Source organism: Schizophyllum commune (genome assembly GCF_000143185.2).
Source record: "Schizophyllum commune H4-8 unplaced genomic scaffold SCHCOscaffold_18, whole genome shotgun sequence".
Taxonomy (NCBI): domain Eukaryota; kingdom Fungi; phylum Basidiomycota; class Agaricomycetes; order Agaricales; family Schizophyllaceae; genus Schizophyllum; species Schizophyllum commune.
In genome coordinates, this window is record NW_026089555.1 from 169,227 (window position 1) to 196,010 (window position 26,784).

The 26,784-nt window shown below is 59.1% G+C and overlaps 9 protein-coding genes across 9 annotated transcripts; 7 read left to right on the forward strand and 2 right to left on the reverse strand.

Moving 5' to 3' along the window:
- Nucleotides 1–1,218: 1,218 nt before the first annotated feature.
- Nucleotides 1,219–4,050, forward strand: SCHCODRAFT_01343527 (uncharacterized protein; the record flags this gene model as incomplete). The annotated part of the gene is made up of 4 exons (XM_003026095.2): nt 1,219–1,334; nt 1,389–1,490; nt 1,552–3,348; nt 3,401–4,050. The coding sequence occupies 4 exons, from the start codon at nt 1,219–1,221 to the stop codon at nt 3,939–3,941; spliced, it is 2,556 nt and encodes an 851-aa protein (XP_003026141.1). The 3' UTR covers nt 3,942–4,050.
- Nucleotides 4,051–5,234: 1,184 nt separating this feature from the next.
- On the forward strand, nt 5,235–6,436 carry SCHCODRAFT_02594732 (acetyl-CoA synthetase-like protein; the record flags this gene model as incomplete). The annotated part of the gene is made up of 5 exons (XM_050344016.1): nt 5,235–5,555; nt 5,605–5,956; nt 6,011–6,159; nt 6,212–6,355; nt 6,408–6,436. Coding segments are annotated over 5 exons (993 nt in total), but the record flags the coding sequence as incomplete, so codon positions are not given.
- On the forward strand, nt 6,420–9,292 carry SCHCODRAFT_02558552 (NAD(P)-binding protein). Its single transcript, XM_050343735.1, has 10 exons — nt 6,420–6,639; nt 6,694–6,806; nt 6,857–6,946; nt 6,996–7,121; nt 7,178–7,339; nt 7,397–7,555; nt 7,604–8,159; nt 8,211–8,651; nt 8,706–8,945; nt 8,997–9,292. Exons 1-10 carry the CDS (start codon nt 6,529–6,531, stop codon nt 9,042–9,044), a joined length of 2,046 nt encoding a protein of 681 aa, XP_050196934.1. The 5' UTR covers nt 6,420–6,528; the 3' UTR covers nt 9,045–9,292.
- On the forward strand, nt 9,230–9,772 carry SCHCODRAFT_02645610 (uncharacterized protein). The gene is made up of 3 exons (XM_050346452.1): nt 9,230–9,396; nt 9,525–9,557; nt 9,610–9,772. The coding sequence occupies exons 1-3, from the start codon at nt 9,318–9,320 to the stop codon at nt 9,675–9,677; spliced, it is 180 nt and encodes a 59-aa protein (XP_050196935.1). The 5' UTR covers nt 9,230–9,317; the 3' UTR covers nt 9,678–9,772.
- Nucleotides 9,773–10,475: 703 nt separating this feature from the next.
- SCHCODRAFT_02594735 (uncharacterized protein) lies at nt 10,476–12,315 on the forward strand (the record flags this gene model as incomplete). The annotated part of the gene is made up of 3 exons (XM_050344017.1): nt 10,476–10,891; nt 10,946–11,248; nt 11,305–12,315. 3 exons carry the CDS (start codon nt 10,476–10,478, stop codon nt 12,104–12,106), a joined length of 1,521 nt encoding a protein of 506 aa, XP_050196936.1. The 3' UTR covers nt 12,107–12,315.
- A 1,941-nt stretch (nt 12,316–14,256) lies between these two features.
- SCHCODRAFT_02673869 (uncharacterized protein) lies at nt 14,257–19,504 on the forward strand (the record flags this gene model as incomplete). Its single annotated transcript, XM_050346692.1, has 18 exons — nt 14,257–14,493; nt 14,558–14,623; nt 14,804–14,839; nt 14,893–14,970; nt 15,019–15,207; nt 15,259–15,456; nt 15,510–15,689; nt 15,735–16,097; nt 16,149–16,205; nt 16,266–17,244; nt 17,296–17,464; nt 17,493–17,672; nt 17,693–17,887; nt 17,927–18,363; nt 18,622–18,706; nt 18,983–19,006; nt 19,061–19,198; nt 19,318–19,504. The coding sequence occupies 18 exons, from the start codon at nt 14,257–14,259 to the stop codon at nt 19,502–19,504; spliced, it is 3,798 nt and encodes a 1,265-aa protein (XP_050196937.1).
- Nucleotides 19,505–19,527: 23 nt separating this feature from the next.
- Nucleotides 19,528–19,963, forward strand: SCHCODRAFT_02645615 (uncharacterized protein). Its single transcript, XM_050346453.1, has one exon. The coding sequence runs from the start codon at nt 19,558–19,560 to the stop codon at nt 19,864–19,866; it is 309 nt and encodes a 102-aa protein (XP_050196938.1). The 5' UTR covers nt 19,528–19,557; the 3' UTR covers nt 19,867–19,963.
- Nucleotides 19,964–20,663: 700 nt separating this feature from the next.
- On the reverse strand, nt 20,664–23,060 carry SCHCODRAFT_02645617 (uncharacterized protein). The gene is made up of 2 exons (XM_003026187.2): nt 21,038–23,060; nt 20,664–20,987 (listed from the first exon to the last, which is right to left on the reverse strand). Exon 1 carries the CDS (start codon nt 22,731–22,733, stop codon nt 21,057–21,059), a length of 1,677 nt encoding a protein of 558 aa, XP_003026233.1. The 5' UTR covers nt 22,734–23,060; the 3' UTR covers nt 20,664–20,987; nt 21,038–21,056.
- Nucleotides 23,061–23,352: 292 nt separating this feature from the next.
- Nucleotides 23,353–26,531, reverse strand: SCHCODRAFT_01176878 (acetyl-CoA synthetase-like protein; the record flags this gene model as incomplete). The annotated part of the gene is made up of 18 exons (XM_050341180.1): nt 23,353–23,459; nt 23,515–23,567; nt 23,621–23,672; nt 23,728–23,848; nt 23,892–23,926; nt 23,986–24,213; nt 24,258–24,385; nt 24,440–24,473; nt 24,541–24,590; nt 24,742–24,885; nt 24,953–24,974; nt 25,100–25,168; nt 25,282–25,488; nt 25,539–25,849; nt 25,915–25,948; nt 26,010–26,106; nt 26,187–26,386; nt 26,498–26,531. 18 exons carry the CDS (start codon nt 26,529–26,531, stop codon nt 23,353–23,355), a joined length of 1,926 nt encoding a protein of 641 aa, XP_050196939.1.
- Between the last annotated feature and the right edge of the window lie 253 nt (nt 26,532–26,784).

The following is a 26,784-nucleotide window of genomic DNA, read 5'->3' on the forward strand; positions in this document are numbered from 1 at the left end:
CGCGACTTGGACAACGGCGCCATCGCCGTCGACATCGACGCGTCCGCAGCAAATTTCCCAGCCGGGTGCCATCACGCCGTACACGTGGGGCGCTTGTGGCAACAACTGGACAGTGAGCTCGCTGGCGCACCGCAAATTCTGCAAAAATGTCTCTCTGGCGGCTCTCCGACTCACCTGCGGTACTGGATACTGCTGGACATGATGGCTGAAGTAAAGCAGCATCGCGACACGCGAGGTCCCTCAACGCTGCGGGTGGCTTGATGGCTGGCGGTCGGCATCTCGGCAGCTCTGTCCAGCCGTCACGTAACGCTGAACGCTGTCACGGTTCAAGTGCTGGGAACACTGGAATGCGCGCCCCGCCCTCGGCCTGCCGCCGCCTCACGCACCTATCGTCTCGGATAAGACACGGTACTCTTTGGACCTTACTGCGCCTGCTTTATGCGCGTCCTTTGAATCGGCGAGTGACAAAGACGACGGCCCAAGCCAATCGGAGGCCGGGCCGGGCTGCCGGTTCGGCTCGAGCGTGCTGGCTCGTCATTTCTCGTCGCTTGTTGGTACAGAGGAAGTGGGCTAGGAGGAAGCAGAGATACTGGGGGCTACCGGGTCTGGTATGTGATGATGGATGTGGCGGCAGGAGCGAGAGGGAGGGTGCCCAAACTAGCGGATCTTTTCGCCCGGCGGACTGGCCCGACTCAGCGAGATTGCTGGACTTCGCGACCCTGAAAATCTGGCGAACTCGGACAAAGGATCGAAGGCTAGCGCAGCGATACGGAGATTGGGCGGTCTGACGAAGAGGACGACATAGACGACGAAGCCAACCAGGACGGCCCACGATATCCAGAACAGATCATATATTCGGACAACTCGGCGGACGAGCACCGCTTTCCGACGCGCCAATATGGAGAACAATGCAACGTTTAGCTTCCGCACCCTCGCGCACACTCGACGCGGGCCAATTGCTGCCGACGCATTGGCCCGAAGGCAGCCATCCGGTCGCCAGGCGGTGGCGGCATCGGCCGTTGGGTCAACTCGTTGACCTCGAGGCGGTCTGTTTGGGTGTCGCGTGCGCCTTTGCAAGCAGGACCACGCATCCCCAAAAACGGGCAAATATGGGCAAATACGAATAGAGGGAAAACCGAACTTTCCGCATTCGCAACCCATCACATTCCGCTTTCACCTGCCTATTTCACGCACATCGCACGCCTCGACACCGACGACATGGACAACGTATTTTGGAACGGCTACGACGCGAGCAACAATGCGTTTACGAGGATGGAGGCGCAGACGAAGGAGAATGCGCCCGAGGGCAACACTACTCTGCCCCGCAGGTCGTCGTACGTCAACCGACCATCTTCAGTCATATCTCTTGCTGATCATCCTTCTTGCAGAGCCTCCAACACCGACGCGCAGCATGGAGAAGGCAAGATGGCTTTGTCTCTGCAAGCCAGCCCGGGGAGGGCTCAGCCGGGTCGTCGGGCTTTGTCGCGCAGGTGCGTTGTGATTTTCGCCACTCGAACATTTTTTCTCATGCCCTCTCTCTCCCAGCCCCAGCGCCAACAGCCTCTTCTTCCTCAATGATCTACAAGGTCTCCAGCGCGAGCCCTCCTTCGAGAACATCGGCGTCGCGCCCGTCGACACTTGGAACCTGGGTATACCGGTGGAGACGTCTCTCTCAGACTTGTCCAGCTCCGAGGATGATGAGGATGAGGACGACGACGATGAGCCTGTCGCGCCGCCGCCGCCACCTCCCTCTAGGGCGAGGGGTGGCAGGAGGCGTGCCAGTGCCCCGAGGAGGATGGCGGGCGGCAGAAAGGCGCGGGTGCAGGAGGACGCGGAGGACAGCGAGGACGACGCGGGTGCCACTGCAAAGCCACCCATCAGGACCGCACGATCGTCTGGTAGGACCAGGGGGTCGGCCACTACGCGCGGGCGTGCCTCCACGCGCGGGCGAGCGACCTCTACGCGCGGGCGAGCCTCCACTGCGCGCGCGCAGACGAGGACTCGCACCGGGCCTGCCCGTTCGGCGGCTGTGCAGACGCCCATTGATGATGTTGCAACTTCGAACTCAGAGTCCTTGGAGGAGCTGGAGAGGAGGTTGCGCGCGGAAACAATCGTGATACTGAGGAGGAAGCAAGAAGAGGAGGCCGCCAGGCGCGCGAACGCTGAAGACCATGCGCGCGCGGACAGTGGCGACGACTCGGACACGGACACGGAGAGCGTTGCGAGCGCGGTCAGCGAGGTCGGCAGCATCGCCCCCGCCGTTCAGCTTTGGAGGCCGATCGCCGACGACGTCGCCGACTTCACCCCTTCCCCTTCTCGCACCCCGCCGGCGACAGCCTCTGCGCCCGAGCCAGCTCCCCTTCCATCGGCTACTCCGGAACCCGCCGCGACCTCTCCTCGGCAGACATCGATCGAGGGCGAGGAGCGCGCGATCGAGGCGCAGCCTGAGGTCGAGGACAGCGCGAACACGCCCGCCAGCCCCGCGCCTGCTCACCCCAACCATGTCCCGCGCGAGGAGAGCGCGCAGCAGGCCGTCACCGCGCCAATGTCGAGCATGCCCGCCAATCTATCTGCTCGCCACTCGTCGCCTGCTCCTGCGCAGAACCCACCGCGCGCTCTTGTTCAGAATCCACCACCCGCTCCTGCTCATTTCGCGCCACCAAATCCTGCGCCAGTCCAGCCGGCTGCCCCGGTCCCTTGGTTCAGCCAGGCTGCACCCATGGCTTATGCGCCCACGCCGTACACGAACACGCCGATGGACGGCATGCCCGCCGTCCCGCATGCCCATGAGCATCGCCAGCCGCACATTCACAGTCACTACCGGCTGCCTGCTCCTTCGTACCACCCGCAGCCCGCCCCCATGCATTACCGCCAGCACGCTGCACCCGCCCAATCGTCCTACGGTGCCGTGCCGCCCCAGGCGACTGTCGAAGCGCAGCCCATGGATTCGACGATGTTCCCCGCTCCTCCGCTCGTTATGCTCGCGCCGCCGATGCAGTCCCAGCCGCTCGTTCAAGCCCCCGTCGTATCGCACGGCAGCGTCCGCGCCAACAAGCGGCCCTGGTCGTCGACGCAGGAGCCTTGGGCGGCGAACTATACGAGCGCCGCTGCGCCTGCCCCGGCGCACGCGCAGGGCACCATGGGCGCGCATGCGGGTAGCTCGACGCAGTCATCGTCGGGTTCTGTAAGCTCAGGCGTTTCGTCGAGCCGCATCGGTGCCCAGCGCCCCACGCACACGAATTCGAATGGAACGGCTCGCAACATTGCGCCGCTTCCTTTTTGGCCGCCAGCGTCTTCTGCAATGCTAGGACCTGCCAACTACACAGGCGCCTATGGGGCCCCAGTTGGGTAAGTTGCACGTCCTCAGTATTTCCGACTATCGTACTCATGCTATCGTCAGAAGGAAATATAAACGCATCTTATACGCCAGCGACCAAGTGCCCACCGTCGTGGCCGTCTTGCTCATGCTGCAGGAGGTGATCAATGGCGATGCGGTGTTTTCCGAGGAGCTCTACCAGATGATCTATCACCATCATCCCGACTACCGAGAGCATCTGGAGAAGGCGGTGGCTCTTGCCCGGAAACCCGACACTTCGGCTCCTCCGCCCCCACCGAGAAAATGTGAGGGAGTTAAGGACACCACTGAGCCTGTCGCACCAGGCGCCCACCGCCATGAATGCCGATGGGACCACCAAGGTCACCCGGGCAAGTGGTGCGGATGGGAATTCGAGATCGATTACTCCCAGCTGGGCAGCAGCAGATACAAGGATGAGATCTACGAGCACATTAGAGAGCATGTGGGGCAGGATCCCAAAACCCCTATTGGTTGCCGTTGGGAGGGGTGCACTTCAACCTCCGTTTTTCAGAACGTCGGTGGCCACACTGCACAGCACATATTCCCCGACCCAATTCGTGACGCCAAGCGTGCTCGCCTTGGCTAATGCGATATCGGGACGCGCTTGTGCATCGTGCTCTCGCCAACCTTGCCCACTTACTGGACTTACGTTTCCTTCTCCTTCTTAATCATTCCAATTATGTATCCTTCCTATGCACTTTACCGGACAGACTATGCCACATTCCACCCACCACGTCCGCCGATGTAGCGCTGCCTGCATATATATTGTACCGCTGCCGTGCTTCAGTGTCTGTACCATTGTATGCCGAGGCTATAGCGATACTCGAGCGACGCGGTCTCTATGTTACCACTTTTATGTATCTTTATTGGGTCTAGTACCTACAGTCTAGTTATATCTTTCTCAAGGAAGGATACGCGATAGTATTTTGGTTCGATAGGATATACGCTTGTACACGAAAAGTCAATGCATTTGGTAAGTAAACACGGCTTGAATTAGTTGTGGGATGCACACAATCACCCGATGCAAAAGTCTTCCCAGTCAATCGCAAAGTTCGAAAGCCCTCCATTACTGACTGGACCCCAAGACCGTCTCCACGCATTTGACTTGGGGCACCGATGAGCATCGATATCGTTACCTCGAGCTCGCTGAATGTTCTTGAATATGCCCTTCAACTTCATAATCTATAAAAAGCGTTCGAGCGCGACGAAGTTCGGCGAATGCGAGCTCAGACGCAAGGGCTGGAGGCGTCCAACGTGGACGCGGTTCATGAATGCTCTCTGCCAATGAAAGAACTATCGCACCGTTGCATCTATGACGATCCCGCTCAGGACCGGCTTGCCACGATCAGTCCCGCCTTCGGGAGATTCGTCGATGGAGTTCTTGCGGCGGGAGAAGCACCGCGACGGCGGAGATGCTGAGGAAGCTGCCTCCGGCATGCGTTCGGCACGGCAGCGTTGCGCGCTTTCGCACCACGTGCGGCGCACGACGTCTATGTTGAACTTTCAGACATTGCCCAAGGTCTTCAATTTTGGGGCTTGATAGCATCCTGGATGTTCTTCATCGTTGCCACATTCTTGTGAATCACGTCGAGCGGATTAGTGCGCCAGCTACCGCCATTGCGCCCAGCGGGTCAAAGTGGAATCTCGATGAATGTTGCGCTCGATGACGATTATCCGTACTGCCAGAGGCGTGTCGAGCGCTGCAGTCGGACAGGACTTCTCTGTTCTGCAAATAGATGGATCACTGTCTCGCCGGCGTCCGATATGCACTGACTGACTGTGGGTGTGTACGGCTCTTTACGTGGGTCCATCTGTGTGTGCCACGGCGCCATATAAAAGGCCGCTCGCTTAGCTGTGGTTCACCGTCAACCAGCACATCATGAGCCCCCAGCAGTGCCACGAAGTCAAGACGACTAACACCTTTGTCGACGTCCCCCTCGAGGACAACCTTCCCCTCGCCCACGTTGTCGACTTTCATCTCGAGCATAACCCGGACAAGACGTGCTATGCGTGCGCTGAGTCCGACGGCACCGTCCGCGAGATCACCTACCGCGAGTTCGGCCGCGCCGTGCATCGCGCTGCTCACGCCTTGCGCCCTGCGCACCAGGGCGCGGACGGCGCCGTCGTCGCGATTATTGCACTCTCCGACACCGTCCTCTACCACGCCATCACCATCGGCTTGATGAAGGCCGGGCTCGTGGTACGTCGTGCACCGCTTTTGTGTCACCCTCTCGCTGACTTCGCTGCAGCCGTTCCCCATCTCGCCTCGCCTCGCCGCCCCCGCGGTGGCGAACCTGCTGCGCACGTCGGGCTCCCGACACCTCGTTACGACGCAGCAGACACTACACATGCTCGTCGCCGAGCTCAAGGCAGAGCTCGGCGAGGAGTACGGGCTGGTCATCGATGAGATGCCCGCGCTCGACACCATCTATCCTCACCTGGCGTTGAAGAAGGCAGAGGACGTGTTCAAGCCTTACCCGGCGTCTGCGGTCGCAGCGAAGCCGGAGGACATGCAGCTCTACCTGCATTCGTCCGGGAGCACCGGGTTCCCCAAGGCCATTGGGCATACCCGCGCCAGCATCCAGGGTTGGACAAGACTTGGTAAGTCATGTACATCGACTTGTTGGCTCTCTCGTGCTCACAGTCATTGTCCAGCGAGCGTCACGGACATCCGCCGCTTCACCCCGCGCCCGCGCTTCGCCTCGCACATCCTCCCCGCCTTCCACGGCTTCGGGCTCTGGGCGCAGGTCTTTGTACCGTTGTACGGCGGTGCGGAGTCCGCGCTGTTTTACCCAGTGGTCAGGGTGCGTCGGTTGTATTCGTGAAGCGTCACGCGCATCGCTGACCGCGCCATAGACTCCCACAGAGGTGCCCCCGCCGCCGACGCCGGACGCTCAGTTGGAAACCGCTCGCGCGAGCAAGTCTACCGCGGTTGTCACAGTCCCGGCGTACGTGCACCAGTGGGCGGAGGACCCGAGTGCGGTGGAGTACTTGAGCACCCTACAGGTTTTGGTGAGGCTTTCGAGCGTTACTATTACGAATCGTCACTCACATTCGCGTAGGCCTACGGCGGCGGACCCCTCAGCGAGCCCATCGGCGAGATCCTCGCGTCTGCCGGCGTCAAGCTAAGGTCCATCCTCGGCGCGACCGAGTTCGGCGTCCCCTCGCACTGCATGCCCACCCATGAAGAGGACTGGGCGGAATGGCGATGGATCGAGCTCGACGCCAATGCGGCCATCGAATGGGAGAAGCAGGAAGACGGCACCGAGGAGCTGATTATTCCGGTATGTTTGAGTGCCGTGTATGTGTCTTAAATGGCGTGTTGACGTGCTTTGAAGGCCGACGGCAACCACTGGCATATGCCCGCGGTCAAGAACATGGCGAATAGACCAGGGTACGCGACGAGCGACTTGTGGGTCGCACATCCGACGAAGCCTTACTTGCGGAGAATGTAAGCAAACAGTGGCTTCGAATCCGTGACTTACTCACTCGCGCCAACAGCGTCGGACGCAAGGACGATGTGATCGTCCACTCGACGGGCGAGAAGACGGTGCCTGCGCCGATGGAGGGCAAGATCCTCAAGAGTCCCTTGTTGGTACACTTTTCCTCCTGTCGGACATCCAATTGACGCATATGCCAGGGTGGCGGCCGTGGTCATGTTCGGCCGCGGGCGAGACGAGGCGGGTATTCTTGTCGAGCCCGCTGCCGGCTACGCAGTCGACACCAAGGACGACGCAAGAATCGCGGTGTATCGGGATGGCATTTGGTGCGCTTCGGACCTCTCTGGAACAAGATTATTGAAGATGTCTGATTTCTCTATAGGCCCGTCGTAGAGGAGGCGAACCGGAATGCACCCGCCTACAGTCGAATCTTCAAGGAACTGATCCTCGTCGCGCGTCCAGATACGCCCCTCCCACGTACCGACAAGGGCACGGTCGTACGAAAGCGCGCCCTGCAGCTGTACAATGACGAGATAGAAAAGTTGTGAGTTCTACCTTGCATGTTGTACTCGCTTTACGATCAGGTTGACTTGCTTCACAGATACGAGGCCCTTGAGGATCAGGGTGGAGAGAAGGATGTGGCAGCACCTAACAGCTGGGACGTGTCGGCCGTCGAAAACTGGCTTTCGAAGCAGATGCGCGACATCACTGGCCGAGAGATGGACCGCGCGGTTGACCTCTTCGAGCAGGGCTTCGACAGGTAAGTCAGTGACATCCAGATGTTGCCTTTATGAATCACAATCTCTAGTCTCAACAACACCGTCCTCCGCAATCGCTTGCTAGGCGCGCTCAAAGCGGACGCCTCCACTGCATCCGCGACCTCCAAAATCACCCAGAACATCGTCTATGCCCACCCCTCGATCGAAAAGCTCGCCACCTTCCTCAGCAAGCTCGCTCATGGCGAAGCCAGCGAGGGCGTCGACAACGAGGCCGACGTCAAGCGCACGATCATCGCCATGGCCGCCAAGCACAGCGAGGGCCTCCCGGGCTACGTCGACGCGACGACGCTGCCGCAGTACATCCCCGCAGAGGTCGCGAAGCCAGAGCTGCCCGTGACGGTTCTGATGACCGGGACGACGGGCAACCTGGGTGCGGACATGCTGGCGCAGCTCCTGCGGGATGAGCGCGTCAGTCGGGTGTACACGATCGAGCGCGCGGGGTCGGCGGGGGCGAAGGACAGGCAGCGGACGCGGTTCGAGGACAAGGGGTTGGATGCGGGATTGCTCGAGTCTGAAAAGCTGGTTTCGTTGGAGGGGGATGTGTGCAAGGAGCAGCTCGGGCAGAGCGAGGAGGTGTACGCGGAGGTGCGTTCGTCGCGTCGGCCCAAAGAAGTTGCAGAGCTGACCGCCCGGCAGATGCTCGACACCGTCAGCCTCATCTTCCACGTCGCCTGGCGCCTCGACTTCAACCTCGGCATCACCGCCTTCGAGCCCAACATCCGCAGCACGCGCGCCCTCCTCGACTTCGCCCGCGCCTCCGCCTCCGCCCACGCCAGCACCTTCCGCTTCGTCTTCACCAACTCCATCGGCGCGACGCTTTCCTGGGATTACGCCTCGAAGGGGCCCGTTCCCGAGGAGCTGTTAGAGGACCCCGGTGTCGCGATCGCCGGCGGCGGGTACGGGCACGCGAAGTACGCCGCCGAGAGAGTCCTGGCGGCGGGCGGGGTACCGTTCACGTCGGTCCGCGTGGGGCAGATCACGGGCGATCCGCCCAGGGGTGCGTGGGCGACGACGGACTGGTTCCCGATTCTGGTGAAGACGAGTGTGGCGCTGGGCGTGCTGCCGAGCGATGGGCAGGTGAGTGCGAGGGGAAAGGTGGATGTGTGCGGATTGCTGAACTTGTCCCCTCAGGAGGTCTCGTGGCTGCCGTCGAACGCTGTCGCGGGTACCCTCATCGACGCGGCCTTCGACGAAAACGGACTGGCGCCCTCGCACAACATCGTCCACCCGCACACTATCCGGTGGTCTGAGATGATCAAGGACGTGCAGCGCTCGCTGAAGAACCAGCTTGACCGCGACCTACCTATCGTCCCCTTCCCCGAGTGGTTCGCGAAGCTGGAGGCGGCGGCGGCAGATCCCTCTGTCAACGCTCTGGACGTAGTGAGTGATCTTCATACGCGTACTCCCTGAACGCAAGCTGACCTGTTATACAGCCCGGCGTCAAGTTGCTGGAGTTCTTCCGCGGGATGAGCGGGGGATATGGACTGGGCATGTTCGCGACGGACAAGATGACCGCGGTGAGCAAAACGCTGCGCGATCTCCGTCCTCTCGGCCAGGTGGACGCGAATGCTTGGGTGAGTTACTGGAGGGCGAAAGGCTTGCTAGCGTAGAGTTCGCAGCTCCGATGAGTGGTAGCTGTGGTTTTGGCATGGACGGTCATTGAAGTAGACTTGTATTGCAGATGATTACATGCTATAGATCGAGTATGGTGCTCTACGTCGAGGGTGTACGCGCTTTGAACCCATGTTCGCGCATGTGAGTATGCAGGCGGAGTTGGAGATGCTGGGCGTGTCGTTCGCGCCTGAGTTGGGTGGTTATGGACCTTGTGGGCTCGTTGGTTATCAGTGTGGAAGGGTACGATCCCGGAGGCGAGGGGCACGCGCTGGCTTGAGCCGGGAGAACGATCGGACAGACGGCAGTCGGGGAGGGTATGGTGGTCTTGGTACGTACTCATCATGATCGTAAGAGCAGGTAACAAAAATACTACCCAGGCGAGTTGAGCGGACGATACGAGGAGGCCAAGCATGTTGCGCACCTTTCGTCCGTATGGACACGCCCTTCGAGCTTGCTTTACGCACCTACACCCTCCCAGAACTTCTATAAGGATACCCAGACATACAAGGGATACTTGTTAGTCGTACATCGACAGAGATAGGCCTTGAGGTATGAAGTGAGCAGGATGATGATGGCAGGAGGGAAGTGATCGCAACGTGCTTCGGCACGGCCTGTCAGTCGGCACCATCTTTTGCTCCAACTTTGTTCTGCTCAAGGCGATGAGGGCAATATACTTCCTGTTTTCTGTGGAATGCGCTCGATCCCTTGACTTCCTCGCCTGAAGTTCATGTGAACGTGAGTATCTTTGAACTTCACCTCAAGAGGGTCGGTGAGCAAGCCCTCGGGTTACTGCCCTAGTATCTGGGGTTGACACCTCTGTAATTGTGGCTCTTTGCAAACTATACAACCTTTTGTTGTCGGTCATACCACAGTAGTGATCATACACAAGCGTCGAATATTGCCACACGCATTGGCCTTTGGGTGAGTGTCACTATCCGATGCCGTTGACCATTTCGGCCTGCTGACCTCCTCCAGATGACCTCCAGTAATCCTCATAACCTCCTATATCCTCGCTGCCGTCCACATGTGGATCTCCAGCCCTCAAAGTGGATGGCGCTGTGTTGCTCGCCTTGCATGTTCGGCATCTCGGCGAAACAACAAAACCTTCCGGATTTGGTTAGTCATGGCAAGACATCGACAAAGCCGCTCACGTGATGGCCATGAGGACAACAAACGCGCAGGAATGGAATCGGTCCATGCGGGTTTATGACTCTGACTATATAGGTTGCACCTTCGCCATCATCGTCATCTCCCTTGCCACCCACTGCCACCCATCTCCAGACATCCATGCCGCCCCGCAAACAGACCGGCCGTACCCCAGGACGTCCTCGCAAGAACCGTCCCCCTGCAGAAGTCGGCTTCATGCAGTGGATGAACAAGGCGAGTGGCGCGGAGGCCGAGAAATTTTTGGCAGAGATTCCGGAAGCGCAGCCACCCAAGGTCGCGCCCAACGAGTTCGAGTACGAGGACTATGTGAAGTCGTTGAAGCCGCCACCGCACTCGCAGGCGTACAAGGACTACATGAACAGCTACCTAAGTGGCGCGACCGATCCGTCGCTGCTGGACGAGCCGATGGAGGAAGAGCCTGAGGTGGCGGACTTCGATATCAACGAGTACCTCAATCTGCCGGAGAGCCCGAAGGAGGTTACCCAGGGTCGTCCTGATCCTCCTCCGAGTGAGGGCACCAGCGAGCTGAGGTGTAGGTGAGTGGCGTGCGTAGTCGACTAGGCCACTCGGTGACTCACATATTTTGACAGTGGCGACAGCGGCATCGACCAGGGAACCGGTCCCTCCCAGGTGCAGGCGGTCGCGTCTGCCGCTCCTGGCGAATCTGTCACTGATAATGGTCCTCAAGCGGCCTGCATTCCGACGGCCTCTCTCCCCGACGAAAGCGCCATGGAAGTCGATACGCCCGTGCGCCCTGCCACCGCAGCCATCGATGCCACCGCCCTTTCTCTACACCCCGCCTCGAGCCCGCAACCTACCCCAAAAGCAACCCCTAGCTCATCTTCCTCCCGCCCACGCAGGACTCGCGCCGCGCGAGGTAGAGCACAGTCTATGTACGATCAATGAATATATCCTCTTGAGTTTTCCACTCATCCGTCTTCCTCTTCAGGAGACAATCTGCGCGCGCATCTAAAGCTGCTACTCAGCCTCCCATTGAACAGCATAAGACGAACCCCAACCCCGCCTACTATCGCGAGGACAGCGCACCTCCTATACTCGATGATCCCAGTCACGCGCCTGGCACGTACTATCGCCCGCCAAGGGTAGCCTATTTTCCAGCGACGTGCTTAAACGGCCATGCGATGGTGGGCTCGAGCCGGTCCCAGTCTGCCAGCTCGATCTACGACCAGCCGCTGGCGTCGACATCACACCAAGCGACGAACGCAATACAAACTGAACACAATGTTGCCTGCCTCCCTCCACCTGGCACATATCGACTGTCCGACAACTGGATAGAGGTCGTGTCCTCCATCCCAAGCCCGCCGAGCTCCCAAGCATCGTCTTCTACACCAAGCCCTCTGAGCCACGCCTCCACTCCGCCCTCCTCTACCTCAAACACCCCCCACATCCCACCCTCCCACTCCCTCGGCCCGCTCGCCTTCGCCCGCTCCGACGACACCTTCATGCGCGCGGTCGCGAACGGGACGCCGCACCTCGTCCCCGTCCCCACGCCCCAGTACGTGCCCTGTCAGTGGGTGCACTGCACCGACCGCGCGTGCCCGACGCCCTGCGTGCGCCACGCGTGCCCGACGCCCTGCGTGCGCCATGCGTGCCCGAAGTGGTTCGACAGGGCGCTGTCGCGCAGCGAGCTGCTGGTCGACATATACACGCATTTCGCGCTGTTTGGGTACAACCAGGAGCAGCTGGACGCGATCGCGGTGCGCGTGTATGCGGAGGTGGTGGGGTCGTAGGTTGTGGAGTCGTAGGTGGTGGGGTCGTGATGGGGGCTACTGAGCTTTACCCGCGATTCAGAGTGCGAAGTCTACGACGTGAAGTGCGCACGAGCACGCGAACAACGAAGGGAGCCGGTCTCTCTTCACGATTTCCTCTACGACTTTGACAACATGTCCTGATGTTCCCCATCCCTTTCTCATTTCTTGTATCCATACCCTCATCCGCTCTTTACATTGCATGTTAACTCTAGGACGGATCGTATTCGGCCTATATTTCACGTTCCCATAATTTACTATACGTTTTCACTGCCACCTCATCTAGACATGTCCCCGATCTGTTACCCATTCTACTATGTTCTGTAGCCCTTATATGACCGTGATGCTTATACATTACCGCGCTCTATAATAATGCTATCTGCTTGCGATTGGCTTTTTCAAAAGCATCCTAACGAAGATTCGGCTGGTTCGAACAAGCGCGCGGCCATACAGGATCAAAGAGCGGTGGCGGACGCCGTAATCGCGTTCGCGAAATGACGAAATATATATTATCCTACTCATGAGGGTCCTGTGGCAACCAGACAGTACCCAGCCGTATAGCAGGAGGAGTTGAGGATATCATAGAGGGTCGGCCAGTATATATAAGCCAGCTACGGCGAGAACGAGCGCCTATAACCTTTTGAGCCTTCGGCCGCTGTCGAACTTCCAGGAGCAACGGCGAGGATCAGACTAGTGATTCTAAGAGCGTCCAGACTCCAGCATCTATCGCACGCAGACACGGGGTCCTCTTCTTGACAGCAAATACCCGTGCCTCCTCTATAGCAGTATGGGGCCGTCCCAGCACGCGGAACAGCGCCGTCCCGCGCACGTAAAAGGCCTGCAGCTAGCCGCACGAGATAAGGCGAGAAATGGGGCATGATCAGCAAAGGCGTGCTTCGTCCTGCAGACTATCGCGAGGCGTTGTGGCTGTAATTCGAATAGTAGGCCGTGACACGGGTAACGAGCGCCCGCCGCCTGAGAGTGCCGTAAAGGTACCACATGCAGTGTTCTCAGGCATAATCAGCTAAGCGCCGGACAGAGGAGATAACAAGGTTGTGGCATTGGGATAGGATTGGCCAGGAAGGACGGGAAAAGGACGTACACGTACTGCTCTTCATTCGCTACGCAACGATGTAGGTCTTCAAGCTGAGGAATGAGTAGCAGCATCGGCGGGCGGACAAGGTTCCACTCCTTTCCGCCGCAGAGAATCATCGATTCTGATCCCAAATTCGCGGAGTTCGAATTCTGGTACAAGGAGGGGGTCATATGATGTTCAGCGGAGGTCGAGAAGGCACTGTTATGCGCAGAAGATGCTTTTTGAGTCAGCGGCAGGTCAGCGGCTGCAGGGTCCTCCTGCGTACCGCACGTTCCATCGCGGTGGCGCGGGCTGATGGACACGATAAGGAGCAGAAGACCGGTGGGAGCGTGAGAGGATGCCGTTGCCTAGGCGATTTTTATCGCAATTTTGCCGGGGCGCCGCGCACGCCAGGACCTTCTGCCCTTTCGCTTGGGAGGCAGTTTTTGAGAGGAAATGGACGAGGAGGAGGTTATGAACGTTCAGGACGAGCTTGAGCGGCGGTTGCCGAAGTCCGGGAGGAACGGGGTGGCAGCAAAATGCACGTTTTGTGATGATGGGAAGGCCGGAATCAAACCACGCGGCGGACACCGGCTCAGTCATGTTCAACTCGAACCATCACTCTCTGTCCCTCTCCAGCCTGTTTCGTCGTCTCCAGCGCCTTCAGAGGCCTTGTATTCAGTTACATCGTGTACCCAGCACCCAAAAATCCAACTTTCCCGGCTTTCCCAGTCCAATCGCGCCCTCCATAGCGTTAAGCGCCCCAGCGATCGACCATCAAATTCATGTTTCCCGCTCCCCCTCCTTCCAACTTCTCAAGCGCCCTTATGAAGCGCCCTTCCTCACCTTTGCACTGCCCTACGCACAGCAGCGTAACGGCAGGTCCGTGCGGGGCCAGTAACGTCACGGCATCCTTATTGTCTTTGTGCCCAAACGCGGTTATGGGTCCGGACCCCCGGCATTCAAAAGGCCCTCGCAGTCCCACGATCCTTCTTGTCTTCCCCCACCACTACCTACTCTGAGAGTACCCGTAGAACGATCCCCCCACCCCATCCCGATGCCCGAACCTGCGTTCGGCATCGAGCACACCGGCCAAGCCGGTGGCTCCTCCAATAGCTGTATTTCACCGCGCGTACGGTTTATCTGGCGCCTGTTCCTTTTGCTCTCCCTGGTTGCTATCGTCTACTCCATCCCCAAGGACGTCAAGGTCGCCTTTCTGACAGTCCCGAATCCCTATACGGACGTCTGCAAGATGTACATGGACAGGTTCATCACGGCTATCCTCATCTTTGTGGTGCGTGGACCAGTGCTTTGGCCGTTAAGCGCCTGCTGACGCTCGCCGTTATGTGGCGGTCCAGGTCAACTTTTGCCTCCAATGGGTCTACAGCCTCCCCCTCCGCCTCGCCGCCTGTGGCATCCTCTACGTGAGTCGTTCCCCGCGTATCGGTGTTCGTGGCGCTCACCAATCGTACTCCCAAGTTCTTCTATCTGGTCTGCAACGCCCTTGGCAGCATGACCGTATCTGCACAGTGCATCGGCATCATCAGCACGGTGGTCGGTACTTCCCTGTGGCAAAGCTTCCCCTCGTACTCACTCGCGCCTAGATCGTGCTTCTCCGGACTGAGCGCTGTGTCGTGCGGGTGAGTCGCACGTTCGTCGCTCTGAGTCCTCGCTGACCACGGCGCTTATTCAGCTCCTCTCCCCGCTCGTCAACGGTGTCCTTTCCCTCACCACCTTCCACCTCAAGATGGTACCCGGGAAGCCGTACAAGGTACGTCCCCGGTCATCTCCGTCCTACGCCCTGCTCATCGTCTTCTAGCCCCGTCTACTTGACTACATGGCCTTCAACCCTCTCCTCGCCTTCTTCGCCGCGTGCCACGCTGGCTTCTGGCTTGGGGAGGGATGGCTCCCGTACCAGACCCTCGCCATCGCCGTCACCGTTATCTACATGCTCTACACCAACATGCCCGCCTCCCCTCCCTTCTCGCCGCTGCGCACCTGGCTCACTGTACGTGCTGTCCGTCTTGCCACAGCACATATGCTGACCATGCTTATCCAGGGCTTCGTCTGCCTTGTGTTCGCAGCGTACAGGGCTGGTCTGCAGGCCGCCCTGACCTTCGACCTGCCCCCGCTGTTCAAGCATGAGGAAATCGTGATCGTGTGGAGCAGGTACCCCCTCATCTTCGTCTACCCCAAGGACGACGAGGTGCTCGTCGTCATCGACTTTGTGCTCAGCCTCAGGACGCTGGCGCTTATTGTGCGTTGTGACTGGGTGCTTCTAATCTGTTCGTTGCTCATGTCGTTCTGCAGGTCGGCGTTGTTTTGGCGTTCGCCGCCGCGTACCGCTTCATGGTCACTGAGTTTGTCGTGCCGGCCGTTGTGTCGTGCGCGCGCCTGGTGCGCCAGAAGATGCGCTCTAAGGAGGAGAAGACGATGTTTGCTACTTGCATGGCTATCACTCCCCGTAAGGCCATGGAGCTCCAGGTTGAGGTGCGTCTAGTACTTCTGCCTCACCATGTACTCCCTGACACCCAGCATCAGGTCGAGCAGAAGCAGGGGACGGACATCGTCCGCTCCCTGTCTATCTATCCCTCGCCGATCGGGCCCATGAATCAGACGGTCGTCACCACCGACAACGTCGAGGTTACCCTCACCGTCTACACCCGCCCCATCGTCTACACCACTACGGCCGTCTACACCACCCCCGTCGTCTACCTCGCGCCTGTCACCTACCTCGCCGACGTTGCGTACACTGCCCCGGTCGTCTTCAAGGCGTCGGTCATGTTCAGCGAGCAGGGTCGCGTGCTCTTCATGGGCCCGGCCATGCAGGTCGTGCCGCTGATGGTGGAGGCGCCAATGGAGAACGCGAACATGGAGGCCGAGGAGCGGGTTCGTGAGGTGAGTGCTTTACGAATGCATGAATTGGACAGTAGCTGATGACTCTCATAGATCGCGGGCCCCGTCCTCGCGAACAACACGTCTACCATTGAGGTCGTTATGCGCAAGGTGAGTAGTGCCCTCGACATCGTCATGTACATGTACATGCTCATGCTAACGATCATCTAGCGCAAGTCCATGGACCTGCAGCCCGCCTTCGCGACGCTCAAGATGCACATCTTGCTCATGCACCTGGCCGAGTTTATCCCGGAGTCGGCTACTCGCGCCTCGGTCGATCCCAAGACCGCCGTCTGCGACGAGTCTGCCTTGAATGACATGACCTTCATGGTCGAGTCCGAGACGTCCTCCGAGGTCGACGAGGACGCTCCCGCCGCGGTTGAGCCAGTGACTTGTGCTTCGGCTGCGCAGGTCATCTCCTTCATGGTCGAGGACACGATTCACGCATCGGTCGAGCCGGAGGGCGTCAACACCGAGCAGGCTGAGCTATCGATCGACCCGCCTGACGTCGTCGTTGCCCCCCTCGATGTGCCCGAAGCGCCAGCCGGCGCTCATGCCGATGAGCAGGTTAACGAGTGCACCGCCACGCCTGCCCTCGACGAGATGCCCTCCGCTGCGCCCGTCTTCTCGGAAGCGAACGACGCCCCCGCCGAGGCAGCCGCCCACGTCGAAGAGCCTACCTACGTCGAGAAAATCAGCCTCGTCGGGCCCACCACCGTGACGCCGATCGTGGTCGAACAATCATCGAGCGATGACAGCAGCGTCGGCGACGGATGGATTACCTCTAGCCCGACACCGTCCAGCCGGACATCTTTGGCGGACGACGACCAGCCTGATAAGGAACTTGCCGCGGACGACCTCAATGAAGCAGCAGCTCAGGACCACGACTCTCGCGAGGGTGCCGCTGTAGCCATAACTTATGCGCGGTCAAAGATCTCGGACTTCGACCGTGTTAAGGAAAGGCTCCGTGAACTGAAGTCGGAGGCGGAGACGGCGACGCGCAAGCCTCTGGCTGTGCGTCCGACGATCAAGGCAGGCTTCCTTGGGCATTTGACGAGCGCGGTGGCTCGTCCACCTGCGACGCAGTCATCGCCGAGAAGGTTCACGGCGGCGGAGAAGGGCAAGGGCAGGGCTCAAGAGATTCCGGAAGGTTCGTGTCGCTAACACAAGAGCAAAGCAAAAGCTGATGGGCACCTTTCAGATCCCTTCATGGAAGAGTCTCTTGCGGACCAGCACACAGAGGAGCATGTCGCCGAGGACTATCCTGCCCAAGACGACTCTCTTGCCAACTCAGTGGCTGGACTCCCAAGCATCGACTTCGGTGACGCCCCGGCCGACTGGGCTGATGACACGGAGGCTTTCTACTTCAAGTCAAACGAGGACGACGAACTGGGCAAGGACGACTGGCCAGCCAAAGATGACACTGCTCCCAGTGACGACGGTGTCGACGACGACGACAACGACGATGACGACGGCCCTCCTCCCATGGGTGGATGTATCCGTCTCCCCTCGACGCCTCCTCGCCAACGACCTGCAGCGCCTTCCCCGGAGTTTTCTCGTCGGGCAACACCGTCCCCTGTTCATGAGAACTGGCGGAGCCCGCGGCAGCCTACTCGTGAACACCAAGGACCATCGTCATATGGTCACAACGAGACCAGGCACGGCGGTGGACCGAGCACTCCACGTCGACCCGCAAGGCATCCACGTCAAGCGAAGGATCGCGCAACGCGCTCGGCTGGGATGAGGCCTCACAAGGCAGGCTCAGCCGAAGGAGCAGCCGACGGCGACTGGAAGTGTGCGCAGCAGCAAACTCTAAGGCAGCGGGATCGCAGACGGGACGACCCTGAGTCTAGCAGTGGCCCTTCGACATCGACCTCTAGACATGCGCCGCATACGCCCCCTCCTGCACGCCGCTTTGAGCGGGAAGACCGCGCGGGTGGCAGCAGCAATCGGGACATCACGTCGACGTCGAGGGCGGGTCCGTCCGGCTTGCATGGCCTCCCACCAAGGCCCGCGTGGATAGACAACGATCAGCGACCTGACCGACGCGCGCCGCGAAACTATACCTTGCAGGATCGAACGGACGACGAGTTGCATTCCGGTTTCGGCGGCATGCGCTCAGATGCACTCGACCACGAAGCCTCGCGCAGCGGGCCGTCATCCTCTAGCCCGAGGTATCCTCCAAGGCATGGCCACCAGAACGGCACACCCAATCCTCACCATGGTCCTCGCGATGATCAAGCTCGCCGTCAGCCCAGGCAAGACGGCGGTGGGCCGTCGACGGCGCCCACCGTGCATGGTCTGCCTGATAGGCCAGCAGATCATGACTGGGAAGCACACCGCGACCATCCCTACCAGAGTTACCGAACGCAGAGGAGGCGAAGATAATCTTGGACCTGTAGGAGCGAGGCGTGTCGGAGAGGGGTGGAGCACGATGACCCGAGAGGCGGACCAGGCAGCAAAAATATCAGCAGGCGCGCACAGAGACAAAGGGACCTGAGCAGAAGAGTGTACAGCGAAAGCACAGCACCATCGCATGCGGAACCAGACGAAGCAAGACCGTTTGACGAGTCGATGATCAGAGCACAACGGTTCGAGAGCGATCCGCATCGGTACGTACCTTCGTGCTATGGCTCGCGTGCGTGCGCTGACGACAGACTTGCAGCACACACATCGAACATGACCACCTAGCGGCGCTGGCGTCCAGTCAACCGTCGCCCTTTCCGCGTCTCGACAAGTACCGAACTCACCCCAACTGACCTTTGCCATACTCGCCGCGGGTGGCGCACATTGCGTCCGCGGTGCCCGCCTACTTGCCATCTCTCGACCTGACGTGCTTGACGGCCTGACCCGTCCGCAAGTGAAAGGGCATCTCCCCGTCGTCGCAGCCGTGAGTTCGACTACCGTGTCTGGTGAGTCGTGCATCTGCTCAGATTGGAGGATTGGTACTGACGCACCTCGCGCAGCTTTTTGCCCCACTGCCCACTCGCCTTTTGCCGTCCCGTCATGTCTGCTACCGTCCGTGCTTCGATTGTCCCCAAGTCCTCTTCAAGCTTTCCGCGGACGCAAGACTGGGAACGCGCGCATGCGCTTGGAGAAGGTGCGTGGGATGCTTTGCTGTCGATTTCTATACTGACCACCTTTTCTCGCATGCTCGCAACGCTCCAACGAGCCCAGGCATGAGGACACGAAGGTGCGTCGTACTGACATGACTGACCTCTAGCGTTCACAGATCCGTTGAGGACGAGGACGACATCGACAGCTCGGACGAGGACACGACGGACGGCCTGGCGGGAACGCCGGCAGTGCGGGCAGCAGACGCGGTGAGTCGTGTCGCTGCGACGGATGGGGAGATGTCTCGGTACCTTGCGGGCGCCGGGCTTGACGGCGCAGAGGGTTTGGGAAGGTGAGTGGGCGGGGTTCTGTGTGGCGGGTCGCCATCATGGGGTCGGGGGAGGTCTCAATGTCGGGCATATGGATTGGGTGGATGGTGTGGACGACGTCGCTTGCGCAATGCCTTCGGGCGCGCGCTTTCGGTGTGCGGATGCTGTCGTGCATCAGCTGCTCTACGTGGCGGGCCGGCGACGCACCTTCGGGTCGTCTGCGCTATGCTCTGCTTGTGCTCTTCGTTGATCATCGTCGTGCTCCTGTGTTCGGTCGTGTGCTGCTCGCTTCCCTGCTGCTTGTTGTCATTGCTGCCGTTCTCGTTGTCTGTCTCTTGCTCTTCTCAATGTCGCTTCGCGGACTCTCTTCGTGTTGCTGTACTCTTTGACATGGTCGTGTATGTGCTTGCGTTGTGTGTCTCCAAGTGTAGCCATAGTTTGATCTGTAGACGGCCCTTAGGGCTAAATGTACTTGTATCTCTGACTGAATAACAACTTACTCACCTATCTGCTGGTTGTTGGACCTGTAAAGCTGGCGCAGTCTTCTCCGTCGTAATCTGGAGACTGGCGATCGGGAAGGAGCGAAGCCTTGGGACACCGGGACTCGAGAGCGTGCCCATCAGTCAAGTCTTGAATGGACTTATCCTTCGGCCTGTCGAAGGTCGATACATTACTTCAGCAGGCTATCGGTGAAGAGCTGGGTTGACAGTGGAAGTAGCTGGAGAAATATGGGAGGGATTCGGGAAGGAATGGCTGGAGGGTTTCTCACGTCCATCCCTTTAGATGACCAAAAAGGTAACATGCAAGTCCGATGAATGTGACAGCTATGACAGCTGCGTCCCATCTCACTCTCGAGACGTAAGACTGTAGACTATTCAGGAGATATGTACGTGCGGCGTATCACTTCTAAGCTCAGCGATGTAGGGAGCACAAGACAAAGTACAATTTCACATTCGGCGCGGTTGACTTGTAGTGGGGTTGGCGACCACAGGATGTACAGCAACTCGCGCAGCTACGCAGCTACTGGGAAATAAGGTAAAGCGGATGTTGTAATGTCAAGTCAGTTCAATGGCGCAGCGTAAATGAACATACAAATAGCTGGTCCCAAACTTGGATTGGGAGCCCTTTTTTCCCGCCGTCCGGCGTTAGGATTAATCAACCCAAGGAATAGTCTGCAACTACATACCTTGAGACACCGCAGACCGCCGTGCTTTACCTTTTAAGTACACAAAGGAGCGGCATTATGGCGGTATACTCGCCGTTGATTAGACAAACATAGTTTTAGTACTTTCTAGTATCCTCTTCGCCCTCCAATATCCTCCGTCGCAGCGGCGAGGCGCTGCCCTCAGCGTTCGGGGGACAAGCTTGGCCGTAAGCGGAAGCCTGCGACGCGAGGGCGGTCCGAAGGACCGACGTCTCCAAGGTGGAGTCGATGTAACCGGTGGCGACTGAGGATGCACGCCAGGGTGCGGCGAGCACGGGGCTTCGAGAGAGGAGCAGACTCTAAGGTCTGCAACCGTGGTCAGCCACCATTCACCACCAGCACCAATCTGCACCAACCTATCCCTCACCATGCCCGCTACCGCCTCCGCCTGTGCCTCGCCGGCACCACACGCCGCCAATCCTGCCGCCACGTCCAATACTCCAAGCCCTCCGGCACCATCGCGCGCCACGCCTCGTCGAGCTTCTCTTGCACCATCGCGCGCGCCTGCTCCGGCCGCCCGTCGTACTCCCACCGCTTCGCCTTGGGCGCGGAGAGCAGCACGGCGCGACGCATGAGGTTCTCGAGCGGTGTGGGCGGGAGGAAGGTGCGTGGCGGTAAGACCTTCTTGAGCGTCATGTGCGCGTAGGTGGGGAGGATGGGTGCGGCGGCGTCCTGCTCCGAAGTGGATGGAGGGTCGGCGAGTTCCTCGATGGGTTCTTGACCGCGAGCCAAAAGCCGAGCGGCGACGGCTGCGTCGTCGGCGAGGTCTAGGGTCGAGTCCTCGCCGATGAGGTGGGCATACCAGCGCGAGATGGGGTCGCGCTCCCGCGGCTGCACGGTGCCACGCTCGACAGCGGCCGCGTAGCTACTGACTTCTGCGTGGGTAGCAGCAACACTGTTGCGTATCTGCTTCGTCAGGTGCCGCACGACATAGAGGTACGCTTGCGGCGGCACAGCCAGCCCCCGCTCCGCAAACTGCCTCAGGGCGACCCACGTCCCCGCATAGTCCTCTGTCGCCAGCAGCGCGCGCAACGCCGACACCAGCGACGCCTGCGCTAGCGCCGCCGATGAGTCGGGGCGCTCGTACGCCTTGTTGAACTGCCAGCGCATCATGTCTTGGAATACGCGCCACGGTGGCACCGCATTCTCCGGGACTCGCTGCGCGAGCTCTTGCTTGCGCGCCGCATTCCGCGTGGCCACGACGGGCTTGTATAGGAGCGTCGTCGCATAGAAGACGGCCTGGAAGGTCTCGCCGTCGGGCCGCACTGGCGTGCGCGCGCCGAGCTCGACAAGCACGCCGTAGAGCGCGAAGGCGAGTTCCCAGCGCTCATGCGCGATCTGGCGGTGAAGGATCGCGTTGAGGATGTGCACATCGACACCGGCGTCGGGGTCGTCACGCTGGGTTGCAAGACGCAGACCCGCTCGTACGAGCCGCGTGTCGGCCTCCGCGTCGTTCTCGTCGTGGCCAGTCAGGCTGGACAGAAGCTCAGCCTGATTCTCGAGGGACGCGTCTAGTGTGCGGCCGTGGTACTGGCGCAGCGTGATACGCGCTTCCTGTTCCATGCCCGCCTGCATTTGCAGCTCCACGAAGTCGCTGATGAGACCTTGTGTGGGGCGGTATGAGGGGTCCTGCGTCTTGACGGCGAGGTATATGCCCACGACGGGTATAATGACAGAGGGTGGATGTCCAAGGCGCTTCATGAGTGATATAAGTGGGGGGAGGTCCTGATCGGCGAATATGGATCGCTTGAAGCATTCGGCGAGTTCTGTGTGGATGGCGCGCTCGTCGGAGGGATCGGCAGCGAGTGCGATGACGAGCATGTCGGCGTTGGTCGCGGGGGAGGGGATGAAGCCTGCATCGAGCATGTTCCCGTGTACGACTCCAGCTTCGTGGTACCGGCCATGATGGGTGAGGAGCAGTATGATGTTCTCGAACGCGAGATGCTGCGAGGACACCGCGACCTTGTCCTTCCGTTTCGCGTCCAACGAGACGTTGCTCGACAGACCGCTGACAAGCACCATCTCCCGGAGTGCCTTCGTGACCGGTTCCATGTTGACTGGACGATCCCCTTCCTTCCCTTCGTCATCCCGATCGTGGTTCGTGCCTTGAGCCGTCGCGGGCGGTGACAGCGCTGGCGCAGCCTGCGCACGAAGGGCAGCATGTGTGTGGTACTGGCATGCCTTGTACAAGCTGGCGCTGCGGGGCCACGAATTTCTTGATTTCGTTACTTTGCAAGCGCGAAATGAGCGAAGAACCCGTAGCATTCACGACATACAAGGATTGTGAACAATCCCTCTGAGCACCGTCTCTCCCGTTCCTGTTCCTCGCGTCTCCAGAGTAGATGGGATGCAGTTATGTTCTAGACTTGGTGGAGGTCGGGAACAAGAAGGAATAAGCGCCACATCGAAAATGAGGAAGCAAATCATTGTTACACGTGTAAGTATCTCCTTCAGGAAGTCTTTGTTCGCTTCCTCGTCTGAGGCAAATCGAGCCTTAGAAATTAACACAGAGTAAGCGAGCTATGATATCTGTGTTTGAAAGTGATATATAGGCTATACGTCATTCCATCCACAATTCACCCTGTTTGAGGGCCAGTAATAACGAAAATTCGAGGGCGCACAGGCAGTTCGGGCCCGTGCTGGTATGCAGAGTCCGAGGTACCTTCCAGACTCAAAGCTTCGCCTTAGCCTGTCCACCCATCTTCTTCCGCTTCTCCCACTCCTCCGCAGCCTGTTGCCTCAGCACGTTCTTCATGGCCTTGCCAGCAGCGTTATGCACTGGCGAATGCTTAGCCGCGCGGTCTCGAAGACGATATACAGGAATACTGCTTACCCAGTTCACCATCCCGCACTGAGATCATCACGGGAGCCGCAAAGCGCGGTAGTCTGAGCAGAAGATAAGGTTGTTGTTCATGCAGTGGGTGGAAGAAGCGACTCACTTCTGATTTATCAGCGAAAGTAGGGACTTCTCGGTCACCTTGCCACGGTACACTGAGCAAGCGAGGCTCGTCAGTGACTTTTTGATGTCTCAACAAACCCGACGAACCTTGTTTCACGGAAACTACCGCCACGGGCAGCTCGCCCAACCGCTCGTCCGGTACGCCGACCGCGGCCGCTTCGAGTACGCCCGGCTCGGTGTATAGCGCCTCTTCGATGGAGAGACAGTCCTGCAGGACGTCAGACCAGGTGCGATCGATGCATGAGACGTACGATATTCTCGCCTCCGCGGATGATCATGTCCTTCTCTGTGAGGATGTGTCAGTAAGGCGAGGCGGTATTGGGCATACCTTAGGAAGGTACTTACTCCGGTCGCGGATATACAGGAAACCTTCCGCGCACATGACCCCGACGTCGCCCGTCTTGAACCAGCCGTCCTGTTGCATGCCATAGTCAGAAACATATCCGACGCCCAGAATTCCCCAAAGCGCACCTTCGTAAATACCTGTATCACAAATACACCATACGTTCAGCTTGCCGATCATCTTTCCTATAGCAGCGGAACACGAGCCTTCGCCGTCGCCTCTGCCACCCGCTTGTCAGTCACCAACATCAGTCAATCTTGCAGTGAGCACAAACCTGGATCATTGTAGTACTTCTTCATCACCTGCGGCCCCCGCACCCAGATCTCGCCCGCATGTCCCGGCGGAAGAACCTTGCCATCGTCGTCCACGATGAGGATATCGGTGACGGGGGTTGGAAGACCGCTAGGTATGGGATAGGGGTTAATCTCCCATGATAGTATTCACCATAATACGCACCAGCTCGCAGGTCGCGCTGCAAAATCTTCTGCGGCTGGGGGAAGTAATCGGAAGTGAGCATGGTAGTCGGCAAGGAAAAAAGGCTATGACGAGCTACTTACAATTAGACGTCGCCGTCGCATTCGTCTCCGTCAATCCATAGCCTTGCGCCCTAAGAGAAAGTTGTCAACCAAATCCTTTCCAAGCCCGCGCACCCCCCCCCCCCCCAAAAAAAAAAAAAAAAGAGGCTACGAATGAGGAAACAGAATGGAGATGCGAAATCGAAAGGATGAAAGAAAAGGAAAGAACCGGGAAAAACGCACATCATCGTCTTCGGAAAACTCTTCTTCGCCCGCTGCACGAGCTGGTTGTGGACGGGCGCGCCGCCCATGCCGAGCGTGGCGAACTCGTGCCCGGCGAGCTCGGAAGTGCCCAGGTCAATAAGGTCTGAGATGATGGTGGGGACGCTGGTGCCAAGGTTGAGAGTTAGCTTGATGGAGGGAAGTATGTGTATTGTGAGCGTGGAGGACATACGCCGTAATGAATGTGACATTTTCTCTCTTGATGAGGCTGAGAGTAGGTTAGAATGCAAGAATTCGCAACGGCTCCGCAGACGTACGTGACGGCTGGGAAGTCGTCAGCCACGGAACAAGGCATAAACGTATGTGATAGGTGAGATACCTTGCTTAGGGTTATACTTCCGCACCAGCACGAGCTTGGCCCCACCGAAGACGGCCATGAGCTGGATTTCTCCATCAATCGCAAGCACTCAGTAGATCTGACCGACGCAAACTCACCGTTATTGCCATGCCTGCATGCCAGTGATGAGTTCGCTTGCTGCACAAATTTCAAGACAAGCCTACCTGTGATGTGGAAGAGAGGTACGGGGAGCAATATGCCTATCGCTTCCGGCACGACGCCAGTAGGTATCTCCTCCCCGCGTCGAAGCATTGCGCGGCGCGTACCAGCGATGCTCTGTTTGGGGTCGGTTGACAAGGTCAAGTTGAGACGCTTCGAACGCACGTTGAACAGCAAACTCAGGAAAGCGCGCTGAGTGCTCAGGGCGCCCTCTGACGGAGATGAGCCATTTAATCACAACCAGGCATGCGATGCAACATACTCGGCAGACCAGTCGTACCGCTGGTGAACAGGATGATGGCGTTGTCCTCGGGGACCAAGGCGGGGTCGGCGGAGATGACCGTCGACACGTCCCCGCTGTACTGCTTTAGCTCCTCGTTCAAGGTTTTTATGCCTTTCCAGGTGCGTTTCCCCTCCGCGGCGTGGATCACTACAATGCCACAGGTTGCGTGCGAGTCGCGGACAAGGCCGTCGACGGCGTTCACAAGCAGATTTGCGCGCTCCCAGTCGAGCACGATCAGCTTGCAGTGGCACTTGACGAGGCAATACTTGATGGTCTCCGCCGGCAGAAGTCTGGGGGAGGATTATGAGCTCCTCGGGTCCCAAATGCGCTCCCGTTGATTACGACCGCCACTCACGCGTTCACGAGCACCGGTACTGCACCGAGGAGGTCTAATGTCAGATAAAAGGGACCTTAGCACGCTGCTCGGAGCAGTCCGACCCCGATACGCACGACATGCCCAGAAGAGGATGAGGTAGTCCGGTAAATTCCTCGCAACAAGGCCGACGTGGTCGCCTGCGTCGCCGTCAGTCCGAGGCCGATTGAGACTCTGCAGTGGGTGTGCGGTGCGCACGGCTACGCATCTTTCCGGATGCCGTGGGTGTCCCGGAAGACGGCCGCTGTGCGCACGGCGCGCTCATGCGCGGCGCGGAACGTGTAGCGCTGGTCCTCGAAGACGATGAACTCGCGCTCGGGGTACATCTTCACGGCGCCGAGCCAGAGGGCGCGACATGACGGTGGCAGGTTCTTGAAGGTGCGCAGGACACGTCCGTCGATGCAGACTTCCTCGGTCTCGAGGAGGGACCCGGGAGCTCGCAGTTGACGCTGCGCTGCGAAATATTGTCAGAGACTGAATGACGTGGAAAAGAGAAGGGAAATAATCAAGGTTGGCTCTCCATAGGCCTAGCAATCTCTCAGATGTTGCGCACGAAGCTACGCACCCTCCTCGACAGAAACCTTGGGTATCCAAGCCATGATGGTGGTAGCAAGAAAGACACGATCTCATCACTGTTGTATGCTGGCTAATTTATTCATTTCTGGTACGCGAGGCCACCTGCGGTGAAGAAGCGGTGGCCGACCGGCAATCTTCGAAGCCGGCCCATGGGTGGACGGAACAAGTTGCGTTCATCAGAATTCGAACTCGCCTCGTGGAGACGTGACCCGAAGTCGATTACCTAAGCGATATATCCGAATTAGGAAGGCTTTGTTGTGACCGAAAGGGTGACTC

What these genes read in the sequence shown, in the direction of transcription:
- SCHCODRAFT_02558552 (XM_050343735.1), top strand. Translation starts at nt 6,529, where the DNA reads ATGCCCACCCATGAAGAGGACTGGGCGGAATGGCGATGGATCGAGCTC. An exon ending in AATGACGAGATAGAAAAGTT is followed by an intron (nt 7,340 to 7,396) that starts GTGAGTTCTACC and finishes CTTGCTTCACAG; the next exon opens with ATACGAGGCCCTTGAGGATC. An exon ending in TTCGAGCAGGGCTTCGACAG is followed by an intron (nt 7,556 to 7,603) that starts GTAAGTCAGTGA and finishes CACAATCTCTAG; the next exon opens with TCTCAACAACACCGTCCTCC.
- SCHCODRAFT_02645610 (XM_050346452.1), top strand. Translation starts at nt 9,318, where the DNA reads ATGTTCGCGCATGTGAGTATGCAGGCGGAGTTGGAGATGCTGGGCGTG. An exon ending in TGAGTTGGGTGGTTATGGAC is followed by an intron (nt 9,397 to 9,524) that starts CTTGTGGGCTCG and finishes CTTGGTACGTAC; the next exon opens with TCATCATGATCGTAAGAGCA. An exon ending in AAGAGCAGGTAACAAAAATA is followed by an intron (nt 9,558 to 9,609) that starts CTACCCAGGCGA and finishes CATGTTGCGCAC; the next exon opens with CTTTCGTCCGTATGGACACG.
- SCHCODRAFT_02645615 (XM_050346453.1), top strand. Translation starts at nt 19,558, where the DNA reads ATGTCGGGCATATGGATTGGGTGGATGGTGTGGACGACGTCGCTTGCG.
- SCHCODRAFT_02645617 (XM_003026187.2), bottom strand. Translation starts at nt 22,733, where the DNA reads ATGGAACCGGTCACGAAGGCACTCCGGGAGATGGTGCTTGTCAGCGGT.